This window comes from Bos mutus, chromosome 11, assembly GCF_027580195.1.
Source record: "Bos mutus isolate GX-2022 chromosome 11, NWIPB_WYAK_1.1, whole genome shotgun sequence".
Classification (NCBI taxonomy): domain Eukaryota; kingdom Metazoa; phylum Chordata; class Mammalia; order Artiodactyla; family Bovidae; genus Bos; species Bos mutus.
This window is the reverse complement of record NC_091627.1, coordinates 32,380,206-32,393,667: the sequence shown is the minus strand read 5'-3', so window position 1 is coordinate 32,393,667 and position 13,462 is coordinate 32,380,206. Positions and strand designations below refer to the sequence as shown.

Below are 13,462 nucleotides of genomic sequence, written 5' to 3'. Positions count from 1 at the left end.
GCCGAAGGAGGCACAACTCATTTCTCCAAAGCACGTTTTGGGGGAGCACATTCCTTTTGCTAAGTGAGACACACTTACATTTATAAATATGAATCAGGTAATCTAGGAATTCCCGAGCCTAGAGCTAATGACCACCCATGTGTATGGAAATTGTGGAAATCTGTCGATGTACTGCTTTGTTTCAGATGAAAAGTGCAAGCAGCTCACAGTAAGCGCCTTAGGGCTGGTATCCTGGTGGAAATTTTAATTTTAGTGTTGAAAAATATCTAATAGCCTTTCTGGGAAAAGGTGGGGTTATAAATATATACATTAGCCAAGGGTGCTTGTAGGATGGGATTATGCATCAGAGAATAAGAAGAGAGGATTTCCCAGGCGGCCCTAGTGACAAAGAGACCACCTGCAGGAGGATTCTTGCAGGAGACGCAAGAGACTCGGTCCTGTCCCTGGGTCGGGAAGATCCCCTTGAGGAGGGAATGGCAACTCACTCCAGTATTCTTGACTGGAAAATTCCATGGACAGAGAAGACCGGCAGGCTACTATCCATGGGGGTCACAAAAAGTTGGACAAGACTCAGTGAGCAGGAAGAAACCTTATCCTCTAGTTTGAGTCCTTGTTTAATTTCAGTTTCTTCTCCTGTAAAATCGGAATAACATCACTTACCTTGTGAAGATTCAATGAGATGAGGGGGTAAGCTGCGTGCCTGTGTCTAGGATGTAAGGGTGTGATGTGAGCAGGTGTTACAGGCAAGGGAACTGGACAAGAGCAGGGGCTCCCGGCCCTGGCTGCATTTCGGGGTCCACTGGGAGTGCGTGAAGCCTGCTCTGCCACTCACCTGTGCACACCTGGGGCGGAGCAGCTGGGCCCCCATCACCCCAAGGGACCTGTTGCAATGCATCCCCTGGCCCCTCCCCAGAGCAGACCCCTGCTTCCTTGGCTGGAGGTCTCCTTGGCTAGGCAGCATCACCTGGCGGATTTGTGTCCTGGATTTGGAGGCTGAGAGTTGGTCTGTTGTCGTGGGCTGAGCCTCTTTCCACCTCTGCCTGGCCCTGAGGGGTTACCGAGCTCCTTCCAGGCCTCAGAACGGTGGCTGCACGCGAGAGAGGTCAGATGGACTAGAGCAGCTGCACCCCATGAGGGCCTTTTCTTCAGGTGAAGCAAGTTTAGAGAATTGGGGGAGCTCCAGGAGACCCAAGGCCTGGGACTATGGGAAGAATCACCTAGAAACAGATGCACTCACTGAAAGGTGGAGGGGGTTCCCTGGCGTGGACAGCACCTGCAGGACCCACCTGAGCCTCCAGCGCGTGGCGCAGATGCAGCCTTTGCCTCCATGTCCCTGCAGCTGAGAGTGCAGGTCAGGAAGGGGTGAGGTTTCCCAGGACCAGGGGTGCCCAGGGCACGAGAGGCAGTGTGGATCTCTGGCCAACCTGGAACCAACCTGCTGTCCTTCCCCTGGCCTCTCGGGACCAGGTCTCCAATCCCAACCTTTGTCCTCAGTGAGGTCAGAGGACCAGTGTCAAGGCTGAGGGACCTTCCAGATAAGTCAGTCCCTCCCTCAGCTCAAAGATGATGAAATGAACTCCAGCTAGTTGTTTGACCTGGCAGCACCTGGCTGGCAAGGGAAAGTGCCAGAGTCCAGGGCTCCCCTTGAATGTACTTTCTAGATTCTGTTCCTGCAAGTGGCATTGCAAAAATGGGTTTTATTTTAAAATATGTACAGTTCTATGAAAGGAATGCTGTCCTGCCTACACGGCCCCAGGCATGAACCAAATCTGACTCCTCTTCTAGTTTTGGGATTATAATCTTTGGTTTGGAACTTCTCCACTAGAGCTGCTCTCTGCTGGTCTGTCTGCAAGTCTGGTTTTCTTTGGTGGATGCCTCAGGAGGTAATGCATAACAGTGATCCCTGACACAAGCTCAGTTCAGTTCAGTCACTCAGTTGTTTCTGACTCTTTGCAACCCCATGGACTGTAGTACACCAGGCTTCCCTGTCCATCACCAATTCCTGGAACTTGCTCAAACTCATGTCCATCAAGTCAGTGATGCCATCCAGCCATCTCATCCTCTGTCATCCCTTCTCCTTCTGCCTTCAGTCTTTCCCAGCATCAGGGTCTTTTCCAATGAGTCATTTCTTTGCATCAGGTGGCCAAAGTATTGGTGCTTAAACATCAGTTCTTCCAATGAATATTCAGGGTTGATTTCCTTTAGGATTGACTGGTTTGATCTCCTTGCAGTCCTCCGGACTCAAGAGTCTTCTCCAACACTGCAGTTCAAAAGCATCAATTCTTCGGTGCTCAGCTTTCTTTATGGTCCAACTCTCACATCCATACATGACTACTGGAAAAACCATAACTTTGACTATATAGACCTTTGTCAGCAAAGTAATGGCTGTGCTTTTTAATATGCTGTCTAGGTTTGTCATAGCTTTTCTTCCAAGGAGCAAGCATCTCAGCATGGTACCTTTTACACAGCCTGCCTCTTCCATCCTTATGAGTGGTCCGGAAGACCCCTGAGTGTGGAGCTCTGTCCCCAGCCATGTGATAGCCCAGGCTGGCTGTGGCCAGGGCAGACACAGGCCGGTGGCCCCAGGTTATTGCACCTTGTCTGGAGCCCCTGGTTCAGTTGCTGACACTGACAGGTGTTGGGTCCAGATGTGTGGCACCTCCCTTACCCTCCAGGACCCTGAGCCCTGTCAGTCCCCAGACTCTCGGCCTGGTGGCTACTGTATCTGGACTGCCCTCCCGTGGGCTTTGATGGGGTGCCGCTATTCCATGAGTATGCATGGGGAGCAGCCTGACCTTGACACTCTAGTTTCCTGAGCCTTGAACTTGAGAGCAAGCAGATTTCGAAGGCCCCATGGGCACCATGGAGAGTGGCCTCTAGGCTGGTGGAGTTTCCTGGACCTCAAAGTAGACTGGCTTTGAGACCCAGTGATCTGTGTGATTTGCTTTGACTCACTGAACATAAATTATAAATTAGCAGCTTTTTTGATCATCAGGTGTTTAATAAAGTGGCCTGAGGCCATACTGATACTGATTGCTCATGGTAATGGGCTGTCATGGTCCAGAAGAAGGCATAGGAGATGTCCCAAAGGACTTTAAGATCCCACCTGCTTGCCCTACAAATGGTTTAGACCATCAGAGCTGCCCAGGCCCAAGATCGGGCTATTGTTAATTGCCAGAACCAACTGTCCAAGAAGCTTGTGAAATTATCACCCAGTGACTTGATTATCAGCACTAAGCACACCTCTGTTATTGTACGTCTCACCTGCTAATTAATTCATTACTAAGTGGGCCTTTCTTGAGTGTCCCCCTACACCTCCAGGCTCAGACTGGTAGCCAAGTACAAGCTCTTTAGGAAGCTTCTTTCTGGGTGGTAGATTCTCCTAGTTAGTATCAACCAGCAGCCCTGATGAAACATTAAAACAGAAGGGATACAGCATAACCAAGGATACTCAGAAAATTAATGTTACAATTAACTTGCCTTATTATCTATTAAACCTTCTTGCTTAAAAATTTAAAATGGACTTCCCTGCATTTTTCACCTACCTCAGAATTTATTATGTTCCACTGGACTGATCTTTTCTTCTCCTAGGGCCAAGAACTAAGAACTTCTATCTCCCTTCCCACCTCTCAATTTCCACCTTCTGCTCCAAAAACCACACCCTTGAGAGGAGAGGTCTGTTCACCTCTGACAGGCCCTCAGAGAATCAAGGCAGGGAACCTGGGGCAGCCTCAGGGGAGTAAGAGGCACCAGACCTGGAAACAGGCCTTGTTGGAAAAGATTCACAGCCAGTGCTCTTAGAGAAGTGGGAGGAAAAGATTCACAGCCAGGGCTCTTAGAGAAGTGGGAGGAACTAGAACCTTTGTCGTTCAGTCACTAAGTCGTGTCTGACTCTTTGCGACCCCGTGGAGTGCAGGACGCCAGGCTTCTCTGTCCTTCGCTATCTCCTGAAGTTTGTTCAGACTCCTGTCCATTGAGTCAGTGATGCCATCCAACCATCTCATCCTCTGTTGCTCCCTTCTCCTCCTGCCTTCAGTCTTTCCCAGCATCAGGGTCTTTTCCAGTGAGTTGGCTCTTTGCAACAGGTGGCCAGAATATTGGAGCTTCACCTTTAGCCTCACCCCTTCCAATGAATACTCAGGGTTGATTTCCTTTAGGATTGACCGGTTTGATTTCCTTGCTGTCCAGAGGACTCTTAAGAATTTTCTCTAAACCACAGTTTGAAAGCATCAGTTCTTCAGTGGTCAGCCTTCTTTATGGTCCAGCTCTCACATCCATGCATGATTACTGGAAAAAATATTATTCTTGCCTTGCGAACCCCACAAACAGTATGAAATTAGAACCTGATCCAGCCCCAAATGGGACCAAGTTGGGTCAGAGATTGGAGCCGGCAGCAGCCAGCACCCGGAAATGTGGTTTGGATGTCAGGTCCACAGTCAAAGTTACCTCTGGCAGCCTCTGGGAGCTAGGGACCAGAGACACCTAGGGGAGCCTGCCAGGTGCCAGGGCTGGGGAAACAGCCTCTTGATGCCCAAAGAAGCCCTTGGCGCCAGTACACTGAGCTCACTGGACCGACATTAGATCCCAAACCCCTTCTTCTGCTTCCTGTAGCTGTAGTTCCTTCTGAGACCTGGATGTTGGTGCTGGCCGCCCTCTCACCAGGTGGCAGGTGAGTTGGCTCAGAGGATGCACGTGAATCCTAGAGGTCTGTAACCTGTGATTCACATGTTAGGTAGCATTGTGACAACACAATCAGCCTAGGACCTCTTCTGGTCTCCTGTGACTTTCCCTATGACCTGTAGCTGTTAGGATTATACACACCTGGCCAGTAGATCTCTTTCACTTTCCTCCCCAGCTATTCAGCACAGTGCCTAAATGCACCTATGAAGTAAGGGTAAGTGGTCATTGAACGAGTGAGTGGGCAAATGGATGAGTAACGGAGGGACCACTCAGGCCTCGCAGTGGGTGGGATGGGCCAGCTTGGCTACCATGTAAAGGAGGATGCGAGAACAGTGGTCCTGCTGCCAGCCTTCCAGGCCTGGAGCCACACCCTTGAATAACTTCAGGCATCCGTGGTGGGAGGGCAGGGTCTACTCCAGGGATCTGAATCCCTGCTCAAGGCCGGAGGCTCTGCTGGACACCTCCCTGGACCCTGGGCAACTTGGGGGTAGATTTTGGTCCCCTCCCTCTCCTGAAGATGGGCCCTGACCATTGTCCTTTCCTCTCCTCCTCCTTGGCATGCAGATTCTGGCCAACGTCTTCCTCTACCTGTGCGCCATCGTCGTGGGCATCATGTCCTACTACATGGCAGACCGCAAGCACCGCAAGGCCTTCCTGGAGGCCCGCCAGTCTCTGGAGGTGAAGATGAACCTGGAGGAGCAGAGTCAGCAGCAGGTCAGGCTCTCTGGGGAAGGCCGTGGGGCAGTACTGGCCTGGGACCCCCGTTTGGGGCCTGTCGGAAGGGAGTGAGCCCAGTTACTTCTGGGTCTCCGGGGCTCAGTGGGGCTTGGAGTTTGAATTCTCTTTTACTAGAGTTGTTGCTGCTCAGTTGCTCAGTCATGTCCAACTCTTTGCGACCCGATGGACTGCAGCACACCAGGCTTTCCTGTCTTTCACTGTCTCCTGGAGTTTGCTCAAACTCACGTCCACTGAGTCGGTGATATGATCCAACCATCTCAGCCTCTGTCACCCCCTTCTCCTCCTGCCTTTCAGTCTTTCCCACCATCAGGGTCTTTTCCAGTGAGTTGGCTTTTCGCATCAGGTGGCCAAAGTATTGGAGCTTCGGCATCAGTCCTTCCAATGAATACTGAGGATTGATTTCCTTAGAGTTGACTGGTTGGATCTCCTTCAGTCCACAGGACTCTGAAGAGTCTTCTCCAGCACCACCGTTTCTTTGGAGGCATCACTCTTATCCTTCTGTCACTCCCTCTTGTGCAGATTCATGCTCCCCACCTACTGTGTGCTCAGGGCTCCCTGCAGTGGGGTTGGGGTGGAAGACACATTCCCTGGCCTCAGGGTCCTTTTGGGTGAAGTCTGTCATCCCCTCATCCCTCCTCCCATGAGCACTGTTTCCTTTGCACTCAGGGCAAGCTCCCCACTGCCTTCTCCTGCTACGTCATTTGTGAACACGGTAAAAGCAGCCCAGCCCCTGGGGCCCCACTGTTTACATTTTCCATTGAGAGAAGTGCCTGCTGTGCCCACGCTGTTTACTGGCTTCACTCCAGCCTCATCCACCGCAGAAGCTCCCTGCTCTCATGTGACTCAGTCTTTTTTTTTTTTTTTCCTGTTAATCTGTCTTGTGTAAACTTTATTATAACTTCAGTCACAAGGACTCGAGAGGGATAGACGGAGAAATTCTCCCTTCCCCAACACATGTAATACACAAATACATAACATTCTTGCATATTGCACGTCTTTAATATAGTTTAAATAGGTTTGGGGAAAGAATGGGCTTCCCTGGTAGCTCAACAATGAAGAATCTGCCTACAGTGCAGGAGCCACAGGAGATGCAGGTTAGAGCCCTGTGTCAGGAAGATTCCCTGGAGGAGGGCGTGGCAATCCACTCCAGTATTCTTGCCAAGGAAAGGAAGATAAACTCACCAGCTAAATCTACCATGTGGATATAGAATTTTGGTTGAAACTTTCCACAACTTCTGCAAAGAAGGAGAGGCCATGGGACTTCCCTGGTGATCCGGTAGCTAACACTTTGTACTCCCAATACATGGGGCCTGGGTTCAGTCCCTGGTCAGGGAACTAGATCCCACAACTGAGAGTTCATGTGCTGCATAAAAGATTCCACATGGCAACGAAGATTGAAGATCCCGCATGCTGCAACTTAGGCTGGTGCAACTTCAGTTTAGTTCAGTTCAGTCGCTCAGTCGTGTCCGACTCTTTGCGACCCCATGAATCGCAGCTTAATTAATTTTTTTGAAAAGGACAGCCCTTGACTTGGGGAAAGTAGTACCTTAATCTTCATGAAGCTTCAATGTGCAGCTGTCCTTACCGCCACCATTGACATATCCTGACACACCCCACACCCCCAGCAATCCAGATGTTTGACAAAGATCCATGGGATTTATGGCAGTAATTCCCATATCAATGTACCAGTCTTTTAAATAGTTTTTGGTCTGCATTCGTCTCAGATGCTTTTTGAAGGTCTTCAGAAATTTCATCCACCAGTTTCCTGTTCTCCATAGGTTGACTTCCCCTGAATAAACGAACTCAGTAGGTTGAAAATATGTGCCTCTCTGCTCTGGGAACCATGTCATTTTCTGTTCAGGTGGTGCTGTTTGCTCTGGGCTCAGCAGGTTCACCGAAATTGCTGTTTTCATGGACCCTGCCACCCAGGTGGGCAGGGCAGTAGTTTCGGGGGGTTCCATTGGTGAACCTCACATTCTCCAGACAGTGCTGTTTGAAAGCACACACTGACTCATTTAGCTGATGTGTCCTGGCTTCCTCTGTCCTGGGGTGTTCCTTCTCTCTCTGTTTACCAGTGAGATCTAGAAGCGTCTGAGCTGAGCCTTGGACTCATCTCTTTCAGAAGACAGGCTTTAGAAGGGGAACCATCCTGACTTCCATGGTGACAAGGGGCCACCACACCTGTCCCCTTCTCCTCGGCCCTGTTTCCTGTCGTTACCGAGGAGCTGCTGTGGCTGTAACTTAAAGAATCCTGCTTTACTGGCTTTACTGAGCCCCTTCAAAGGCATTCTTTAATTTCTGCCTTCTATACTGTCTTAGTTCTTGTTTGCATTTGATCTCTCATACTGTGGAGGCATCCCTCTGTGTTCTCTACATTAAAAAAAAAATGTGTGTGTCACCACTCAGCTAGACTGGAGGGTTCTTTTTTATATAGTCTGTGCAGTTTTGAGCATACTCATCTGTGTTGATCTTGTCAGTCTCAGAGTGTATAATCCAGGACATCTTCAATCACGTTCCACGGTGCTTGGTGGGGCCTTCTGGGGTGGTGAGAAAGGCCCTATGTCTCACCCTGGGTCTGTTATTCCATGTGTGGATGATTTGGACAAGTTATCCACCCTGGAAAGCCTCACTTTCCTCATCTTCAAAGTGGGAGTATTGCTACTCCAAAGTGGAGATGTTGATGAGCATCATCTTGCTGAGGGTTCCCTGAGGGTCAAATGAGAAACACAGACAGAAGTGCTTTGTAACTTGGGAAGCTGGGAGCGGTGACGGTCAGGCCACTAGGCCTGCTTTCTCATGCCCGGGCCGTATGCTCGCTCCTGGCAGGGTCAGTGCAGGGAGCCTGGGGCCTGGCAGAGAGAACCATCCCTGTGTGCTCCAGGCCTCCTGGACACTATGGAGTAGCCAGAGGGTATCTGGCTGTCTGCCCAGGCTGCGTGGCAGCAGCAGGGCAGACACTGGCCCTGGAATGAGAGTCCAGGGAGGTGAAGGGAGAGGAGGGACAGACCCCCAGGCCTTGCTGGGGTGCAGCAGGTGCCTGTAAATGTCCATCAAGTGGACTTGAGCCTGAGTGTGCCCTTGGGCTAGTTCTTTCCGTTTTTGGGTCTCAGTTTCCCTATATGTGAAGTGTAGATGATAACACATTTGCGGATAAAATGGGATAATCTGTGTCAATCCCTTTGAGGATGAGAAAAGCACTGGAGTTCTGCCACCTGTGGGTTAACATTTGCTTGTGTTTTTCTTTAGGACTTTTGTGACTATGTACATGAGATCTGCTTTCCATTTTAATTTTATTTCTCTGTCCTTGACAGGTTTGGGTATCATGGTTATGCCAACTTATTTACTGGAGAAATGTTCCCTCTCTTAGGTTACTCTTTTAATGTTTAGAAGAATTCACTTGTGAAGCCCTATTGGTCTGGAATTTTTCTTTATGAGTAGATTGGTCCATCTAAAAAGTAAGGATGTACATTTCCTTTTGTGTGGGTTTTGGAAAGTTTTTGTTTTTTCAAGAACTTATCCATTTCATCTAAGTTTTCAAATTGTTGCTCTACGTGTGTTATATTTTATCTCTATGTGTCATTGTCTATGGGATTTGTGTTTCTTTTTTCATTACTGATATTGGTAATTTGTGCTTTCTATTTTTAAATTTTTTCTTAATCTGTTTTACTAAAGTTAATTCACGTTTTAGCCTTTTCAATGAAACACCTTTTTGGGTTTTTGTACATTTCTATAATTCATTAATTTATACTTCTAACTTTGTCATTTTCTTCTATTTTCTTTGGGATTAATTTTGGTGTTATTTTTTATCTTCTTGAAATGGAACTTAAAAAGCTAATTTTTTCAGCATTTCTTTTCTAAAACATGTACTTTTGCTGTAGATTTCCCTCATTATGTTGCTTTAGCTTTATTCCACAAGTTTCAATATGTCATATTTCTGTTGTCAATTAGTTCAGTTTTCTAAATTCTAAAATTCATATTTTCTAAATCCATTGAGGTGCTTTTGATCCATGAACTGTTTCAGTCAGTTCAGTTGCTCAGTCGTGTCCGACTCTTTGCGACCCCATGAATGCAGCACGCCAGGCCTCCCTGTCCATCACCAACTCTCGGAGTCCACCCAAACCCGTGTGCATCAAGTCAGTGATGCCATCCAGCCATCTCATCCTCTGTTGTCCCCTTCTCCTCCTGCCCTCAATCCCTCCCAGCATCAGAGTCTTTTCCAATGAGTTAACTCTTCGCATGAGGAGGCCAAAGTATTGGAGTTTCAGCTTTAGCATCAGTCTTTCCAAAGGACACCCAGGACTGATCTCCTTTAGAATGGACTGGTTGGATCTCCTTGCAGTCCAAGGGACTCTCAAGAGTCTTCTCCAACACCACAATTCAGAAGCATCTATTCTTTGTCACTCAGCTTTCTTCACAGTCCAACTCTCACATCCATACATGACCACTGGAAAAACCATAGCCTTGACTAGATGGAGCTTTGTTGGCAAAGTAATGTCTCTGCTTTTGAATATGGTGTCTAGGTTGGTCATAACTTTCCTTCCAAGGAGTAAGCATCTTCTAATTTCATGGCTGCAGTCACCATCTGCAGTGATTTTGGAGCCCAGAAAAATAAAGTCTGCCACTGTTTCCCCATCTATTTGCCATGAAGTGATGGGACTGGATGCCATGATCTTAGTTTTCTGAATGTTGAGCTTTAAGCCATTAGGAGTACATTAATTAATTTCCAAATATCTGGGGACTGTTTAAAAGTTATCTTTTTTTTTTTTTTTTTTTGCCACACCATGTGGCCTGAGGGATATAATTCCCCAACCAGGGACCAAACTGATGCCCCCTGCATTGGGAGTACAGAGTCTTAACCATTGTACCCCCAGGGAAGTTCCTAAAAGTTATCATTTTATTGTTGATTTTTAGGTTAATTTGACTGTGGTCAATGAACATGCTCTGTATGACTTTGGCCACCTGATGCAAAGAGCTGACTCATTTGAAAAGACCCTGATGCTGGGAAAGATTGAGGGCAGGAAGAGAAGGGGGACGACAGAGGATGAGATGGTTGGATGGCATCACTGACTCAATGGATATGGGTTTGGGTAGACTCCTGCAGTTGGTGATGGACAGGGAGGCCTGACGTGCTGTGGTTCATGAGGTCGCAAAGAGTCAGACACGACTGAGCGACTGAACTGAACTGTATGATTTTAGCCCTGTGAAATTTGTTGGAACTTGATTTTTGACCTAGCATGTGTATGTATCAAAATGCCTTTCAAAAATGAAATAAGATCGATAAATGTCAATTATGACTCATTTGCATCTACCCCAAAGTATTTTTGCCTCTTTGGTCACAATGTAAAGATTCACAACACTTAATTCCCCCTCCCCCATATTTTCTAGCCATTGTAATGTATATTATTATTTATTTATTTCAGGTTTTTAAAAAATTGGGATGTGGTGGATTTACAGTGTTTTCTCAGTTTCAGGTGTACCACATAGTGATTCGATTATAATGTATTTTAATTCAACATATATTTAAACCCCACGAAACAGTCTTACCCAATTATCATTGTTTTACAGCTAATAGTCATTACCTATGTTTGCCCATATTTTACCCTCGATTATACTCCACTTCTTCATTGCTGTGCTTCCACCTTCTTGAGGAATTCCTTGTAGTACTGCTTTTCAGGTAGGTGTGTTGGCACTAAATTCTCCCCCATTTTTAATTGCTAGAAGAGTTTATTTTTATTTCAATTTTGAAAGCCACTTTTTAATCAGATAAAGAATTTTAAGTTGCCAGATTCTTACTTTCTTCCCTTTGAAGGAGTCTTTCCCTTGTCCTTGGGCTTCCATTGTAACGCCAGCCATAAGACACACTGTTGCTCCTGTTATTATTTATTTATTGAAGGGTTATTTTCAGTTGCTCATTCATGGTCTACTCTTTGCAACCCCATGGACTGCAACACGCCAGGCTTCTCCGTCCTTCACTTCTCCTGGAGTTTGCTCAAATTCATGTCCATTGAGTTGGTGATGCCATCCAATCATTTCATCCTCTGTCGCTCCCTTCTCCTCCTTTCTTCAGTCTTTCCCAGCATCGGGGTCTTTTCCAGACCAGAGGGCCCAGGTTCAATCCCTGGTTGGGGAACTAAATCCCACAAGCTGTGGTGTGTCCAAAAAGAAAGGAAAAGAAAGACTGTGGCAACCCTGCACCAAGCAAGTCTGCCAGCACCATTTTTTTCCCCCAACAGCATTTGCTCATTTCATGTGTCTGGGTCACATTTTGGTAACTCTCACAATATTTCAAACTTTTTCATTAATTTTAGATTTGCTGTGGTGATCTGTGATTGGGGGTTTTTGCTTTCACTGTTGTATTTATTTGGGGGGCACCATGAACTGCACCCATCTGATACAGCAAATTTAATAAATAATATTTATTCTGACTGTTCCACTGACTGGCTGTTCCCCTATCTCTCTCCCCCTTCTTGGACCTTCCTATTTTCTGAGACTCAACAATATTGAAACTAGGCCAGTCAGTGCCCCTACAGTGGCCTCTGAGTTTTCAAGTGAAAGGAAAACTCACATGATTCTCACTTTAAATCAAAAGCTAGAAATGATTAAGCATAGTGAGGAAGGCGGAGAAGGCAATGGCACCCCACTCCAGTACTCTTTCCTGGAAGATCCCATGGATGGAGGAGCCTGGTGGGCTGCAGTCCATGGGGTCGCTAAGAGTCGGACACGACTGAGCGACTTCACTTTCACTTTTCACTTTCATGCATTGGAGAAGGAAATGGCAACCCACTCCAGTGTTCTTGCCTGGAGAATCCCAGGGATGGAGGAGCCTGGTGGGCTGCCATCTATGGGGTCTCACAGAGTTGGACACGACTGAAGTGACTTAGCAGCAGCAGCAGTGAGGAAGGCATGTCAGAAGCCAAGACAGGCCAGAAACTAGGCCTCCTGCACTAGTTAGCCAAGTTGTGAATGCAAAGGAAAAGTTCCTGAGAAAGCAGAACAGCCTTATGGCTGATATGGAGAGTTTTAGTGATATGGATAGAAGATGAAACCAGCCACAACCTTCCCTGAAGCCAAAGCCTAATCCAGAGCAAGGCCCTCACTCTCAACAGTTCTATGAAGGCTGAGAGAGATGAGGAAGCTGCAGAAGAAAAGCAGAGGTTGGTTTCTGAGGTCTAAGGAAGAGGCCATCTCCATATCATAAAAATGGAGGGTGAAGCAGCAAATGCTGGTATTATCCAAGTTATCCAGCAAGTTATCCAGAAGTTCTAGCTGAGATCATTAATGAAGGTGGCTACACTAAACTATAGGTTTCCAATGTAGGTGAAGTAGCCTTCTATTAGAAGATGTCATCTAGGACTTTCATAGCTAGACAGGAGAAGTCAATGCCTGACTCCAAGCATCAAAGAATGAGCTGCCTCTCTGGATAGGGGCTAATGCAGTTGGTGACTTGGGAGTTGAAACCAATGCTCATTTACCATTCTGAACATCCGAGGACCCTTAAGAATTATGCTACATCGCCTCTCCCTGTGCTCTATAAATGGAACAACAAAGCCTGGATGGCAGCACGTCTGTTTACAGCATATTTTTACTGAATATTTGAAGTCCACCATCTAGACCTAATGCTTAGAAAAAAGATGCCTTTAAAAATATTACTGCTCGTTAACAATGCAGCTGGTCACCCAAGAGCTCTGATGAAGAAGGACAAGATTATGCTTTTTTCATACCTGCCCACATAACATCCATTCTTCTGCCCATGGATTAAGTAATAATTTCAACTTACAGGTCTCGTTATTTAAGAAATGTATTTTGTAAGGCTATAGCTGCCGTAGGGAGTGATCCCTCTGATAGATCTGGGCAAAGTAAATTGAAAACTTTCTGGAAAGGATTCCCTAGTTTAGATGCCATTATGAACATTTGTGATTCATGGGAAGAAGTCAAGATATCAACATTAACAGAAGCTGATTCTAACCTTCATGAATGACTGAGGGGTTCAAGACTTCAGTGAAGGAAATAATGCAGACATGGTAGAAATAGCAAGAGAGACAGA

The 13,462-nt window shown here is 46.9% G+C and overlaps 1 protein-coding gene across 2 annotated transcripts in view; it reads left to right on the top strand.

Moving 5' to 3' along the window:
- Window positions 1-13,462, top strand: part of ADCY3 (adenylate cyclase 3) — an 83,329-nt gene that overhangs the window by 33,136 nt on the left and 36,731 nt on the right. For both annotated transcript variants that reach the window (XM_070379215.1, XM_070379216.1), the window contains exon 3: window positions 5,245-5,394. In XM_070379215.1, coding sequence (XP_070235316.1) covers window positions 5,245-5,394 — 150 coding nt within the window. The remainder of the gene's footprint in view (window positions 1-5,244; window positions 5,395-13,462) is intronic.